The sequence below is a fragment of the Pelophylax lessonae genome (genome assembly GCF_965119305.1).
Source record: "Pelophylax lessonae genome assembly, chromosome: 13".
In the NCBI taxonomy this organism is placed as follows: Eukaryota; Metazoa; Chordata; class Amphibia; order Anura; family Ranidae; genus Pelophylax; species Pelophylax lessonae.
Window position 1 is genome coordinate 151,339,529 of NC_138780.1, and position 17,069 is coordinate 151,356,597.

General features: G+C 43.7%; 1 protein-coding gene across 1 annotated transcript in view; it reads left to right on the top strand.

The window, feature by feature from the left end:
* The window catches only part of BRF1 (BRF1 general transcription factor IIIB subunit), a 627,002-nt gene that overhangs the window by 380,101 nt on the left and 229,832 nt on the right, over positions 1-17,069 (top strand). Inside the window, exons 8-11 of the mRNA XM_082242741.1 lie at positions 1,723-1,849; positions 6,446-6,485; positions 6,569-6,661; positions 10,107-10,349. Of these exons, the coding sequence (XP_082098867.1) occupies positions 1,723-1,849; positions 6,446-6,485; positions 6,569-6,661; positions 10,107-10,349 (503 nt within the window). The remainder of the gene's footprint in view (positions 1-1,722; positions 1,850-6,445; positions 6,486-6,568; positions 6,662-10,106; positions 10,350-17,069) is intronic.

The window sequence follows — 17,069 nt, forward strand, 5'->3', positions numbered from 1 at the left end:
CTGGGAGATTTATTGTTGCTGGAAGGGGTCTATATTTGGGAGGGACTGTTGTTGCTGGTGGGGGGATCTATTGTTGCTGGGGGGATTCTACTGTTGAGTGAGGGGTCTATTATTGCTGGCTGTCGAAGGGTCTATTAAAGCGGTTGTATACTGAAAAAAACAAAAAACTAACAAACCCTACAAGACAAAGGCATAATGAGCTAGTATGCATTGCATACTAGCTCATTATGAAATACTTACCTTAAAACGAAGCCCGACACGGACCCCTGGACACCGCTGTGGGAGCTGACATGCTCCCTCGGTGTCTCTTCCGGGTTCGGCGGCTCCGGCGCTGTGAGTGGCCAGAGCCGCCATGACATCACTCCCGCCCATGCGCGCGGGAGTTTCACTTTCCGGCAAGATCCGGCAAGCATCCGCCGGACCTTCAAAGCACATACGCCGCAGACGTCAGGGGCTGCATGCAAGGCAAATATCTCCTAAACCATGCAGGTTTAGGAGATATTAATTTTACCTACAGGTAAGCCTTATTATAGGCTTACCTGTAGGTAAAAGTCACAAAAACTGGTATACTACCGCTTTAATGTTGGTTGCTAGGAGATATATTTTTTCTGGAGGGGGTCTATTGCTGCTAAAGTGGAACTATTATTTGGGGGGGGGGGGGGGCATCTCTTGTTGGTGGTGCGGTCTAATTGCTGGAGGTATTTATTTTACTGCTTTTCTTGTTATAATTCACAACCTTCATACAAATGACTTATCACCAAAAGAAATGTTACTTGGTTCTTTATTCTATAAAAGGGGCAGTACTGGGAGGTGGCTAGGGGGTGGTACCAAGGGACGTGCTCAAAAGTGGGTAGGGGGCGGGGTGACTCAGAAGGGGAAAGTATCTGCACCTATTCTCTGAGAAAAAAAAGCCCTGTGTGTATGTGTGTGTAGTATAGATATATATATATATATATATATATATATATATATATATATATATATATGTGTGTGTGTATGTATATATATATATATATATATATATATATATATATATATATATATATATATATATATTTATATTATATTATAAGTGATCCCATAATCCCTTTTCTCAGCTGCATAGGGAGCTTTAAGATGTGGGGGTGGAGAAACTGCAGTATTCTGATCTTCTTGGTGAATGGCTGTGCAGGGGTTTTGTCAGCACAAGTCTGACCATTGGAGGACAGGCAGGCAGAAAATTGACCATGCTGGTAATGGATGTGCTGTGCACTCATGCCTAGCTTGGTCAGTTTAAATTTGGAAAGAGGGGGGGGACTGGCAGGGTCACCAGGAATTTCACACAAAGGAAGCAATCCAACAAGAACAGGACACTCTTTAACACAAGTACATGGTACAGTTGACACAGTTCAGGATTCTAAAAGGTTGGAATAACGTATTCTTTTAGGTACTCCATGCTCCCTATGGCCAGCAGATGAAAGATAGAAGCAGAAGAGATTACTGCTCGACTATGGGTGTTAAAGTTTTATTCCCCTTTCTCTTCTACCGCTTGCTCAGGTGGAGATCTCCAAGCAGTGAATAAAATATAGAGATTTGAGAAGCCTAAAAATTAGTTTAAAATTGTGCAAAAGTGTTTCAGTGGCGCATCAAGTTTATTTTGAAATCTGTAGAGCTTCCCAAATTTTTAGCATTCCCTGCTTTTGTGTGCTGTTTGTAATCAATGCAGTTTTGTGTGTTTTTTAGGCTGACCGAATTTGAAGACACCCCAACGAGCCAGTTAACAATAGATGAATTTATGAAGGTTGATTTGGAACAGGAGTGTGACCCCCCTTCCTTCACTGCAGGTCAGAAGAAGGAGCGTCTACAACAGGTGAACTCTATTATTCTTGCTGAAGACTTGGGTCTCCCTTGGTCTAACCACATGTGTAATTCAGTTGATCAAGCTGCATAGTTACAAGGTCACAATAACCCAGCGTGATTTGAAACTCTAAGTGGCGGTTCACACGTATGCGATGACAGACATCGCATATGATTGGCAGCACACTGCTCTAAAAATCACATGGGATGTCTGTGTGTTGCAAATTCAGCCATACAGATTTGCATCGCATTTGGACCAAAGACGCACAGGACCCTTTTTTTGGTCTGCACCAGAATCGGATTACATCAGTGTTCACACCTATGCGATCCGATTGCGCACTAATCTGGGGGTGTCGTTAACTTTGTATTGACACCCCTAACAATTTGCATATGGCAGTGCGAACTGCCTGCAAGTCGGGTGCGATGCGGGAAACCGCAGTGGATTCGCAGGTTCCCGCATCGCATATTTGTGAACCGGCACTTAAAGTGGTTGTAAAGTCAGAAAGTTCTTATCTTGGTGCATTCTCTACTTTGAGATAAAAAGCCTTGTGTGCAGCAACCCCCCTCAGCCCCCCCTAACACTTACCTGAGGTCTATCTAGATCCAGCGATGTTGGGGCGGTCCAGGACTCTCCTCCTCATTGACTGAGATAGCAGCCAGGCGCTGTTGGCACCTGCTGCTGTCAATCAAAGTTATTCAGCCAATTAGGAGTGAAAGGGGGTGGGGCTGGCCATGGCTCCATGTCTAAATGGATATACGGAACTGCGTTTCAGCTCGGGTGCCCCCATAGCAAGCTGCTTGCTGTGGGGGCACTCGACAGGAAGGAGGGGCCAGAAACTTGCCAAAGAAGGATCAGAGAAGAGGAGGATCTGGGCTGCTCTGTGCAAAACCACTTTACAGGGTAGGTGTATATGTTTATTTTTAACAAAAAAAAAAGAGACTTTACAATCACTTTAATTTATTCATAGTGAATGGATGACAGCACACAAACATATTTGCGACTTCTTTAATTCCTAAAATTAGCAAAATCGAAGACCACAGAAATGAATTATTACTCATTTCACACACACAGGTACATGCTCATAGATTCTATGTGTGCGTGAAATGCGTAAGATGTTCCATTCCTGTGGCCTGGCTATCTGCTGCCGATAAAACTCTAACTGGGATTGGGAGGGGCAAAACTAAGTGGCAATTCTGGTGTAGTGCGGTATACATGAGCTCACAAGCAACATGCTATCAAGAGGAGAGTCGTGAGTTCATCTGCCTGCTTGTGCTACTTCACTGTCCAGTCACAGGTACAGGAAAGTGACCAAGTTGTGCTACCTAAAGTGATAAGTGATTCTTCTGCTATTTCACCCAATGAGTTGGGAGAGTCCACTAAGAGCGGAGGCTCTCGTGCACATCGCTGGATCACGACGGGGCTCAGGTGAGTATTAGGGGGGCTGCTGCACATAGTATGTATAAAGGTAAAAAACCTTGAGCCTTTAGAACCACTTTAACTTCAACAGGGAAAAGTCAGGTCACCATCCTGGCTGGTGTGGTGTGTATATTTTGGGGCTGGATGGACTGAAATACAAATTCTTTTACTGATCAACCACCTTATAAATACCAGATAAATACCATATATGTATTAAAACAGTGAATTTAGATATTTAACTGGAGTTCAGCTGTAATTTTTTTAATTTTCCAAAGATGGAGTGGAGCCTGGGTCATGTAAAGTTCTGGGAGCAGAGGGTGCTGGCTTAGGGAGAGCTATTGTCTTGCCTTGTTGATGGAAGAAGATACCAGGCCTTGTGCCAATCTATGAGATCTATCCAAAAGGGAAGAGCAGCCAGCGAGGCAAATCTTTCCTTGGCAACACAGAAATTGAGATTTATCTTTGCTTTGCCAGTAAGGGAGACATACTATATTCACAAGTAATGTCACACATTGAAAAGTGCCACTTGCGATAATCGGGTAATTTTGGGCCTAATGTAGTGGTAATGAACTCAACAGAGTGAAAAGGCTGCAGATATGTTTCATCTTTCTATAAAGTAGCTACAGAAATATTTGAGAAATTTGGCCTTTAGGTTTTACTACTATTGTACTATAGTACATGTAGTACTATACATACGCTACATGTAGTTGTCAGATTAGGGATTTCAAACCAAAGAATCAGTGACTGGATGTTTTAAACGGAAACTAGAATGCTTTTAGGCCAGTTTTTTTATTTCTTATTTTTTTAATGACAAGAGTAGGGAGGAACATCAAAAATGGGTGTGAAGTTCATCATAGAACAACATATTACCAGTTCTTACAAGATAACTGACAATTGTAAACGGTTGTTACCTCTTTAGTCTCTAGTCTCCAGAGAGGTATTATCAGAGGCGGTGTGTTGTAACATGGTTGGTTACATGGAAAATAACCAAGAAAATTTGTACGCCCAATTTAGAGGACAGGCCAACTGCTATAAGTGTGTGGAGATAACTCCAGTACTCCTAGGGTGTCCTTTTCCCTTTTTACCCCCAATTAGTTAATATAGGAGGTATTATGGAGGGAGTGTCAGGTAGTTAATAGGGCATTCTGGAGGAAAATCTGTTTTAACCCTCCTCTTGTGTTAGGGTCAGAACCGACCCGTTTTCAGGTTTTGAATGTCTAAGTATCACATAAATTTGTTTATTGCATCAAGATTTTTTTACTTTGTCAGGAACCTCTATTTAAACAATGTAATAGAAAAAGAATCCTTTTCACTAAATTATAAAATACTTTGGTGAAAATTAAGACGTTCATGGTGTTAGGGTCAATTCTGACCCAGTTATAATTATAGGATTATAGGACACTAATAAGTGCCAAAACTAAAATCATAAACACTCTCTCTGCTTAGTAACACTGACAGCCAATCACCTCTCAACCCTGTGGGCTGTAGTTAGGGAGGGGCCTATCTCTTTGCCTGCTTGTCTGCTTCTCTAAATAAAGTAAAGAAACATAGGACCAATACATTTCAGAGTTGCTGGTTTATTTTACCATTTTTTAAATTTGAAAACGAGAGGTATGCTATCAAAAGAAAGGTCTAAGGGGTCACACCAAAAATATTAAAACCAATCTTTTCAAGGATAAAGAAGCCTAACAAGGTAACCAAGAGGTAAGAAACAAATTGGATGATAAATAATTGTTCAGAGGGTATTTTATGGCTGATTTAAGACACGGGTCAAAACCGACCCGTTAACATCAGGGATAGTAACAGAAAGCTAACATAAGAGGAGGGTTAAGATAGTAGATTACACTGATAAGGTATGGGCATGAAGAGGAATACAGTCGAAATTAGTAAGAAAGGAGTTAAAAAAAAAAGTGGGAAAAGGAGAAGAAAAATTTTGGGTGGGGGAGGGGGGAATGGGACATAACATGGTGGTGTTGGCCAGATGATGGGTGAGCAGCCCCTAGCACAGATCTGAAGCATACATTCTGAAAAGTACCATAAAACCAGAAATCATGCTAAACAGAGATTCAGAACTGTATACAATTAGGTACCAAAAAGATCCTTAGAAATATTGAAGGATATTGGCACATCAGCAAGAAGTAGAGATGATACACTTGGTTAATGTGAAATAATTGGTAAAGCTAAGGACAAGTTTCCAGGGCAACCAACCCTAGATTTTATTATACTTGGCCGGTAATCCCCCGGTAAGTATAAATGTGTTTCTTAAATGGCACAGATGAGTTATCTTTGAGACACCAGGCTTGGAGTGTAGGCCAGAGTGCTTGCATTCAGTGGCGAGAGAGAAGTTTCCGAACGGCAAATAGCACTACATGTAAAAAGAGTATTCTGTATCTTTCTACATCAGGGTTAGGGAAGAAGCCTAATAGGCAAGGTATAGGGTCAATTGTTAAAGGGAAGCCCATTTTGTCCTGAAGGATTTGTACCACTTGGGACCAGTAATCATGAATTAACGAGGCAGTCCCACATCATATGAAAAAAGGTTCCCCTGGGTTTCAAACATCTGTGCCGCTAAGGAGAACGAGAAGAGTGATATCTGGCTATGCTTATGGAAAATCTTTATTTTTTAACAATAAATGTTTAATACAAGTGCTCCCATGACACCGGTGTTACAGAGCATTATGCACTTTAAGAAGATTAGGCACAGTGGGGGGTTGCCTTTAGACTCTTGAAACTCCATACACCTGTCTGAACTAAGCAGGCAGGGAATGTCATTTCCCGCAGTCATTCTCTGTATGTTTACATTTAAGCTTCAGCTACTAAACTCTGTTAACAATTTTTTTTTCATCAACAACAGAGCAGCCAAGGGATAGATGGGCAAAAATGAAGAGTCTTCTTCACTTGTTGGCCAAAGAAGTACATTTATATTCACAAGCAACATTCTATTCATTCCCTTTAGAATAAGATGACCTAAAAACTGAATTCTCAGTTTTTGGTGGGCCCTGGTATGTTTATTTGAATACCTATCAAGGCAGATAAGTGGGTTTTGTGGAACAGACAGACTTTTTGACTTGAGTGCTTCTCTTCTAATGGACTGCTAGAGAATGTGATATTTCATTGTACTCTGTTCTGAAGATTTTCTTTAAATGACTCTGCCTTAGTGATCATCTGATGTTTTTTTTTTTTCCTTCGCAGCTCGAACATGAATTGGCCAAAAAGCTGGATGATGTGGAAGGTAAGCAGCGTTGATAATACTGTCCAGCCTAGACAAGTTTTGTGAAGCCATCTTGCTGACCCTTGTGATTTTTGCGATGACAGGAGAGATTACGACCTACCAGGATGAAATTGAGAATGAGCTAGAAAACAGTAGGCCGAAAGCGAAAGGAATCTACGCTTCTTACAGTAAAGAAGGTGAGACTTAATAATATAGAACCATCCAATTACTGATAACTGTTAGTAGATAATAATCCTAAATCAATGGCTATAATATACACTACATGGGCAGAAGTTTGTGGACACCTGACCATTCATCAAACCTAGCTATATGGTCAAAAGTATGTGGACAGCCCTCAAAAATTTAGTTCACGTGGTTCAAAAGAAGGGCATTTTAATACCAGAGTATATAAATACAATACATTTTAGGCCTTTTTGTCTTCAGTTTGGGCTCTTGTGGCTGGTCTCCAATTGGTGCCATTTTGTAGTAGGTTTTAATACACATTTTTTTTATAACACACATGCAGCAGCGGTGGCAGGGGAGTCTATTTAAATTTTAGCAGAAGTCACTTGTTACGCTGTTTGACTGGAACGCGTTGGGTGGAGCCAAACTGGCGACGTTCTTATGCCCACTAAGGGGATGGTTGCAAGGCCTTTGGCTTATGTGCTGTTTTGTGAATTAAAGTGGAGTTCCACCCTAATTTAATACTTACCTCCATCTTCTCGCTCCGGGTCACCTGAAAAAGAAATGGATAATCGCATATTTTTTTTTTTTTTTTTTTTACTTACCTCGTAGCGAAGAAAAAATACTTACCTTACTTCCTTCTTCCTCCTTCCTCGGCCGCGGCCCGTCGTCACTTCCTGGCTCTGCAATGATTCCTGGGAGCTGAACGTCATAGCTCCCAGGAATCATTTCGCCTGCACCGGCCCCGACGTCAGTTCCGGGTCGCGCGCGTCATCCCCTTCTAAACAGCTTCTGGGCATGCCCAGAAGCTGTAGAGGGATGACGCGCGCGACCCGGAAGTGACGTCGGGGCCGGCGCAGAGCATCGCGGGACCAAAGAAGGCAGAAGAAGACGCAGAAGAGGATCGCGCTGGCTTCAAGCTGCCCACATCTGAGATGGCAGCGCTGGAGAAGACGTTTTCAAGGTAAGTATTTGTCCTAACAGGTAAGTGCAACCCGGGACAGATCAGAGGCTATCCATTGTGGAATGTACTAGCCCTGACTGTCCCGGGGGTATTAAAAAAAAAAAAAAAAAAAATCCAAGGTGGAACTCCGCTTTAACTCTGTAAGTACCTGTTGCATTTTTAATAAACTAGTTTCAAGTGGTTTTGCACTGTGTGCAGCCTTTGTTCTTTTTTTTATAAACCATGATGTGCTGGCCTGGCTCACTGATCTCTGGAGTCACTGAATCTAGTAATGAAAGTTTACTGTGGATATCGTTGGTTGTCTGGAGGCTTGGTTTAAAATGCTGCTTTGATCTCTTTTAAAGGGATCCAATCCTTTTGGTAAGAGGCCATTTTACTTACGGGGATGGACACCAGGTTTCTATCCATACTTATTCAAGACTGTCATTTCATCAGTGGATGGTGCATGTTCTAATTTAAAGCGGAGTTCCGGGCGCGAAAACTTTTTTTCAATAAACATACCCCCGGGACAGTCAGGGCTAGTACATTCCACAATGGATAGCCTCTGATCTGTCCCGGTTCGCACTTACCTGCAAGAAGAAATACTCACTTATAAAATTTCTTCTCCAGCGTTGCCATCTCTGTTGTGGGCAGCTGAAGCCAGCGCGATCCTCTTTCGCGTCCTCTTCTGTGTCTTCTTCTCCCAGAATGCGCCTGCACCGGCCCCTCTCGTCACTTTCGGTGCGGCGCCGCATTCCTCCACAGCTTCTGGGCATGCCCAGAAGCTGTTTAGCAGGGAGTGCGGCGTTGCCCCGGAAGTGACGAGCGGGGCCGGTGCCGTCGCATTGATTCCTGGGAGCGATGACGTTCAGCTCCCAGGAATCATCGCAAGACAGGAAGTGACGATGGAGCTGCGGCACAGAGGGAGGAAGTAGAGAATAGGGGAGTATTTTCTATCTACAATTACAAGGTGAGTAAAAAAAAAAAATATACCGAACTATCCAATTCCTTTTCAGGTGAAGGAGACCAATCGGATGGGCACAAAAAAAAAAAATAGTTGATTTTGTGCCAGGAACTCCGCTTTAAAGGGACATTACCAACCTATTCACAAGAGGAGAAGTCAGCACTCGAAATGGCATCCTACAGTGGTTATCATTTATTGCAAAAATATGTATAACAACTGTAAAACATGTCTGAGGCCTGATGTCCGAATTGCGTTAAATGTTTTACAGCTGTAATACTTGTTTTTGCAATAAAGGATAATCACTGTTGAAAGCCATTCCAAGTGCAGACTATTCCTCTTGTGATTTGTGTTACCTGAGGCTTTGGTAGCCTGTACGTCTGAGCACGGGATGTGAGAAGGTGGAAGCACCTACACATCTGTATTCACTATCAACCTATTCTCTGATAAGAACAAAAATGTACTATTAAACTTGTATATTATTACACATATTATATACATTAATGTTATCGATTCGTTCTGTGGGGATGTGCACTTAATATTTGTGTATATTGAATATATAGTGGCCACAGTTTGGGGAAGGCCACTTTTCTGTTCCTGCATCACTGTGCACAAACTCCGCTCCATAAAGACATTTGAAGAATGTTTGATGACTTTGGTGTGGGGGAGCGTGAGTATCCTGCACAGAAACCTGACCTCAACCCTATTAAATACCTTTATAATGAATAAGAACACCGGTTTTGAGTCAGATCTTTTTGTCCAACCTCAACAGACACACTCCTAAATTTTAGTGAAAGCTGTCCCAGAATGGTGGAGGTTGTTGTAGCCACAAAAGGTGGGCCCACTCAATAGTAATGCCCATATAGTGAAATGGCATATGTAACCATCTCTTTTTTTATAGGTGTTGGTCAGGTGTCCACAGTTGACCCTTTAAAATGACATTTTAAAGGGTTGCTAAGGAGGAACTATATCAGGATATGCCACTTTATGGTGACTTATTTTTTTAATATGTAGTAGATGATTATTGCTGACTATAATCATGATTATGTAGATTGGAGTCCACCCCTACATCTTTGATTTTTCTTTGAAAAGGGCTGTGCTCATGTTGTATCGCACCCTATGCCTCTTGGTGTAATCAAAAGAGCCACATGGTGATGTTTACCTATGCCTACGATGGCATCCTGGGAATTCCCCTGATTACCCTGTAAGAGGCATCAGACAACCCCCAAACTTCTAGCATGGGTGTTTGTGAACCTCTGAAAGCTCAGAAGGAAATATATTACCTCTCTACTTGGTGGTAGGACTTGGTAGTTATCCAGGGTCCTCCCTATCTAAAAATTTCAGTAAATGTTGCACGTTTGTGCCAGTGGGTTTCTTGGTGTCTCAAAGATGCCCCTGCTTCCAAACACAGCCCACATAACAGAACATAGGAATCTGGGTGGGTCTGCCACACACCTCACCCAGAAATGGGTTTGGAAAGATTTGACTTTTGTAGAATGTAGTTTTATTCAAACTGATCTTAATAGGGGACATTAATGCTAATCTGTTTTTCAAGATGTGGAAGACAGTCGAAGCATTTTGGAAGAGGAACAGGAGGATGAGGACCTGGAAGCAGCAGCCAGTCACCTAAATAAAGATTTTTACGACGAACTTGCAGAGAAAGATGAATCGAATTGTTATGTCCCTACGATAAAACCAATTCCTATAGAATCTCTTTTGGGACCACTGCCTACTGCTGCAAGCTTGGGGATCACAGACTCTATCAAAGAATGCATAGATATGAAGGAGCAAGAGAAATGTAAGTCTGAAAAATATCTGTGTTTTTTTCCTTATAATGTTAAATAATATATATAATGTTGAGTAACTTTGTTTTATTAGCTGTCTTGAGGCATAGGTCATTGCTTGTATTCTAATGTTCTTGCGAGAACTTTGATCACAAATAAGCTTCACCCTTCAATTGACCTTAACTCCTTCTTGCCGAACGTAGGCATATATGGGGCTTCTCGGTGGGTGGGCCTTAACGCCAAGAGGCTGCATATATGCGTACCTAAAGATAAACAGTACTGTGCTCACAAAGTTATCGGTGACTAATGGAAAGCTAATTACAGCGGTCACATGGTTAAAAACCCTGCCAGGCTTCCCGGTATCTAAAAACCTCTTAAAGTGGAAGTAAACCCATCAATTTAACATTTTCAAAAAATAGTTACATTTCTGGCACGTGCCAGGAATATAACTGCCACATTGGTTGTGCCCTCAAACAAACTGTCAAACCATCCAATGGCTGGTGTCATAACTGATCACATGTGTAACATCATGGCAGTTGAAGAGTAAACAAAAGCCAAGATGGCAGCTTCCTTGGCTGAAAACGATATGAGGGTTTACTTCCACTTTAAAGGGCCATTAGACGCCGGTGCCAATGGGTTAACTAGGGTGAAGGAGGCATTTGCACCAAGTTGCTTGAAGCACATCATCATCCAGAAGCCACATCTGAACCATCACACAATTTTCTGTCTTGATATAAAGGCGATCGGCTAAGACAGTGGTCTCCAAAGTGCGACCCATGGGCCAGATGTGGCCCTTTACTTGCCTTTATCCAGCCTTGGAACACTATTCCTTCCACTAAAATAAGGCACTATTCCTCCCTCTTACACCAATGACACATTCTTGCTCTGGCACCATTCCTCCTACAGACAACAATAATGGAGCACGATTCCTCTCACTTACACAAATGATGGGGCAAAATTTTTCCCACGGACACCAACAATGGGGCACTATTCCCCACACTGACACCAATGATAAGGATGTGCTGGAACTAGAAAGAGTCCAGAGAAGGGCAACAAAAATAATTAGGGGAATGGAGGACATCAGCTATGAGGAAAGACTACAAGCACTGAACTTATTCTCTCTGGAGAAGAGACGATTGAGGGGGGATATGATATCAATGTACAAATACTGTACTGGCGACCCTAGCATAAGGAACAAACTATTCAGAGAAAGGAGATACAATAAGACACGTGGCCACTCACTAAAACTAGAGGAAAGGCGGTTTAACCTTAAAGTGCGTAAGGGGTTCTTCACTGTAAGAGCGGTAAGGATGTGGAATTCTCTTCCACAAGCAGTCGTATCAGCAGGGAGCATTGATAGTTTCAAAAAACTATTAGATGGGCACCTTAAAGACCACAACATACAGGGGTATACAATGTACGGTTAACAGCAAACACACACACACATCATAGGTTGAACTGGAAGAACGGATGTCTTTTTTCAACCTCACTAACTATGTAACTATGATAGGGCACTATTTTTCTCACTGACACCAATGATGGGGCACTATTCTCCCCAATAACACCAACAATGAGGGCGCTATTCTCCCCACTTATACCAGTGATGGGGCATTATTCCTCCTAATCACAGGGGTGTTGCGTAATTTTTTTCTCCCACTGACCAGCCAGCCTAAGGCATTATCTACTCTAAAGTCTCTGAGGGATAGTAAACTGGTCCTTTGTTTAGAAAGTTTGGAGACCCCCTATACTAAGAGATAGGAAATGGGCTAACAGGGATGTCCTGGTCATGTGATATAGGCAGCTGTCCTTGTGCAATATGACATCTCACAGGATTTTAGAGGAAATGAGGAGAAACTAGAATAAAAACGTTCTTTATGCGACATGATGATAATTTACAGGTATGGTATCTCTAGAATACACTTCTACATAGATTGTTCAGAACATGTGTAAAGCCCCGTACACACGTACCGATCGTCGCCTTTCGATCGGCCGTCTTTTGTCCTGGGCTGTCGTGTCTGTTGAAAACTGCAAAAGACTGCACACGATTTTTGTCGGCCAACAACAGCCGACTGCAGAAGTGATGTCATGTGATGGTTAACTTTCCTTGTCTTTTTTCTTTTCTGAGCATGCCCAGTCTTGCAAATCTGCTGTCTGTCGGCCGAATTCTGTACTGACTGGCGAACAATCGGCCGTTCTGGTGTTGGCCAACAAAAATTTTAATGCTTGCACGACAGATTCTTTTCGGCCGAAAGTGCGCTGTCGGCTGTCGGAAGCATCATACTAACAAGCCTACAATCGGCCGATCGGTCGTCGGCCGAATCTTTACGGCCGACAATCGGTATGTGTGTACGGGCCTTAAAACTCTGGTCTGTTATTAGGTGTAGTTGAAGTTTGGATAATGCAAAGTTTGCTGTAATGACATCCAGAAAATCATTAATTTTTTTCTGCTCTCCTATACTACCACTTCGTACACCTATGTGCCCTGTCTCTCATAATATGATTGCCCCTATTTGTTGTTATGCTATCTGTAAGGAAGTTAGATTTAATGGAGAGCGTGGCCTCATATGAAGTGCTCTTATTAGGTGCTAAACAAAAGTAGAAATCCTAACTATACCTAAACCTGCTCCCACCCTCTTTCTAAGCCTATTCTAACTACCCTGTAAAGGGAAGATCTTTATACTTACCTATTCAGAGGGCGCTCCAGTTTGGTCACATGATCTCTTCAGTGGCTGCTTTCAGAGCCTTGTCAGTGACATCACCTATAGGCTTTACTGATGGGTATCTGTTGTCAGCTGTCCCTCCTCCACACGGAAGCTGTCACTGGGAAATGATCATGTGACCAGAGCGGAACGTCCTCAGCACAGGTAAGTATAGACACCTTTCCTTTAAAGGGGAAGTAAAATATATAGCTAGGATTTGACTGGGATGTTACTTTTAAGCCTGTTACAGCTCGTTTACAAAATGTACAACAATTCTCCTGCGCTCAAGCAGCGCAAGGTTCAGCAGTACTTCTTGGCTCTGAGGAAGAGGGTTCGCCCTCGAAATGCGTCGGCCTAGCCTGAGCAGACTCATGTGGTTCACTGCGTGCTATCCAGCACCACGCAGTATCTTGGCTACCTTGGAGATTTCGTGTTGATTATGCTGTTATGTGTGATACCCACACTTGTTTTGTGAGTATTATTTATACCTCTTATCATTTTAATAAACGCTTTTAGTGGTAATGCACTAGGTCGGTGCGCACAGCTCGTTTACAACCTAACTTCCATCATCTTAGGAGTGTATAAAGACCAAGAGGTGGCCTAAAACTTGAAACTTTAAAGTGATTCTAAAGGTTGTGTTTAAAAAAAAAAAAAAAAAAAAAACTTGTTATACTTACCTGCTCTCCACTGGCACTCCTGGCTCCTCCCCCCTGCCAAGTGCCCTCGATAGCATAAAATGCATTAAGGTAAAAAACCTTGAGACCTTTCAAACACTTTAGGTACACCTCAAATATATGTAAACCCAGTCAGAAAAACTACTTAAAAGCTTTAACATGTTAATGTAATTTTAATCCATTTAATCACTTCCTGCCCGCCCGCCATCAAATGATAGCGGAGCAGTGCGGCTCTCGTTCTGGGACAACGTCATATGATGGCGCCTTATTTAGCCACAATTGTGCGCAATGTTCCTGGGACACAGTATAACCCCCGATTTCGGCAAAAAGACGTGCTCTTTAACCATGTGTTTTACTGTGTCCAATCACAGCTGATCACATGTAAATAAGGAAATGCCCTCTATCGGCCATCTGACAGAGTATGGGTTGAGGAGAGCTGATAAGCACCATCTCCTCACAGGGAAGGCTTGTAAAGTTAATCAGGGCACTGGCCAAAATGCAGCCTCAACAGTGCCCATCAGTGATGCCACTCTGTGTCCATCAGTGCCACCTATCAGTACCCATAAGTTATGCCAGTCAGTGCTGCCTATCAGTGCTGCATATTAGTGCCTCCTCATCAATGCCACCCCATCAGTGCCCTCCAGTGCCACCTCATCAGTTTCCATCAGTGCAGCCTCATCAGCGCACATCAGTGTAGGAGAAAAATTACTTATTTTAAAAATTTGCTGACAAAAACTACAATTTTTTTTTTTTTCAAAATTTGTGGTCTTTTTTCTTTTTTTTTAGCAAAAAATAAAAAAACCCAGTGGCGTTTTAATACCACTAAATAATAAACTGTATTTGTGTGAAGAAAATGATAAAAAAAAAAAATTTGGGTGCAGTGTTGTATGATTGCACAATTGTCATTTAAAGTGTGACAGCAGTGAAAGCTGAAAATTGGCCTGGGCAGGAAGGGGGTGAAAGTGTCCTGTATTTAGTTAAATATTTTTAGCTTTCATTTACATAACAAATGATGATCCTGGCATGAGGGTCCTTGTTTATTCACTTCCTGTTATAGGGTAACAAGGCACTTTCCTATGTGGGCACACCCTGTTGCTCGGGCTTCTGATGGGTACTAGAAGTGGCCATTCCAACACACACCCCTTTTGCCACCATCAGTGACCAGCCCCCTGTGGTGGTCCACTGTTATCACCATCAGGTGAGCCAGTAAAAAGAAATGCCATTAGCCCCCTGTTGTGGTCCACTGTTGTCACCATCAGGTGAACCAGTCAAAAGAAATGCCATGAAGCCATCATGGAGTTCATGTAGACAGAAAGTGGCTGCAAAGAGGATGCAGGAGACAAGCAGCACTGAGATTAAAAAGTATGAACATGAAAGGGGAAAACTGTATTTCTCTTACGTCCTCCGACAGTCGCCGCCTCCTCTAAGTCATCACTGTTGGGTATTGTCTTCCTATCCGTAGGAATAGCTAGGCATATAGACTTAGTCCAAAGACAAAAGGTATTAGCATATACACACCCATGGGGGCTGTCCCATCTGGTCAATACCCCCCCTGCATCACCACTCCCAACCCAGTTTTAATCTGCCTAGCGTCAGGAATAGTCAGGCTTACCTTGTGCTGGGGCTTCAGTCTCAGCCTTCCTAATCTTTTTATTTGATTTTCTTTGAAAATGTCAGTTTTTTCTTTTACTTTACTAGCTGTTTATTTTGTTAGCTTCTAGTATTAGTCTTCTCTTCGGATGAAGATGGATCATGCGGTGCTGGGATTCGGACTGGCCGCCCTGGTTCTCCAGAGCAAAAGGGTCAGATGGACCCCCAGCCCGCCATCGAGCGTTCAGCTATGGTTCGCCCTGGCATTACGAACGACCCATCCCTGTTCGCTACAGGGATGCAGCCGTGAGGTGGCTACCTCACAGGACTAGTCTGCGGTGCTGCAGCGTCATGTCCCTGGCTCACGGCACTCCCTGTCAGATGAGGACAGAGGTTTTCCGTGCATGGAGGCTCCCCACGCCATCTGGTACAGGTAAGTACTTTTCTGTGTGGGGCCTCTGTCTGGGGTGGCAGTCTGTGTTGCTGTGTGTCCCCGTGTCTGTGCCTGTGTGACTCCCTGTGCGATCCCTGCGGGGTTCACTTGTGCAGATCTGTATGTTGCCTGGGGGTCCCGGTCTCTGTGTCACCTTAGGTGCATGTTGGGGTGCAGACGTTTGTGCTTGTGCTGCGACCGCAGCGGTGTATTTTCGCACGGTCCGCCATCTTTACTGTGGGCACACATGTATAGCTCCTCTGGGGCGATCATACATGTCGTTTTGGCGCCATCCGCCGCCATTTTGTGGGCGGTGGAACGATCGGTTCAGCTGCATGTCGGCGGCCATTTTGGCGTAGACTCCAATGCATCCCTATGGGGCAGCCATTTTCCCTGGGGTCTGGCTTATAGTCCAGCCCTCTCCAGCAGCACTTCCTTTTCCATCAGCAGCAAGGACACTGGTAGCAACGCTCTGCGGGCTCTGCAGGTTATCTCTCTCAATCTCCCTCTGAATATTGCTTCTGGCTCAGTTTCTTCTCTCCTTTGGAGGTCTTTCATAGCTGTGACAGTAGCGGTTGGCTGCGCACACCGCAGCGCTATTTAGGGGACAGTACACTGTTTTTGCACTGTAGTTTGTTTTTTGATAACTTGAGCCATGGATTCTCAGGAAAGCAAGTTTCCTCCAGCTTTAGTGGGGGGCCCCAGTTCTCCTGTGGCCCCGCTGTGACCTGATCTGGCTGCTGTAGTTGCGACTTTGGTGGCAAATATGGAAATACTGATGTCTGAACGGGCTGCGAGAAAGAGGCCCAGGTTGTCTCTCTCTTCTGATTCAGATGGGGATATGGCTGCTGCTGCGAGCGTGCCCTTTTCAGGGTCCCGCTCATCCTTGGACCCCCCGGGGTCTGAGGGGGAGGCTGAACTGGAGGGTGTTGATACATCCTCCCCAGGGTCACCTGAAGAACGGGCGACCATGGATGAGTTAATTATTTCTGTTAAAGAAACCTTGCATTTAGAGGATGAGCCCCGTCCTCCGGGCGTTGTGTCCTCGTTTGGGACGCACAGGACCCGCAAGTCTGCGCAGGTTTTCCCCTGCCCGGCTGAGTTTCATTACACTGTTAATGAAATGTGGCGCACGTTAAAACGTCCATTCCTGGTACCTAGTCGGTTCAAATTGCTTTATCCTTTTGCGCCGGCTACGGAATCACGATGGTGTGTGCCTCCACAGGTGGACCACACTGTGGCCGTGTTGAACAAGGCTACCTTGGTTCCTATTGAGGATACCCCGGTTTTCCGGGATCCCACGGACCGGCGGTTGGAGTCTCTAGCCCACCATTCTTA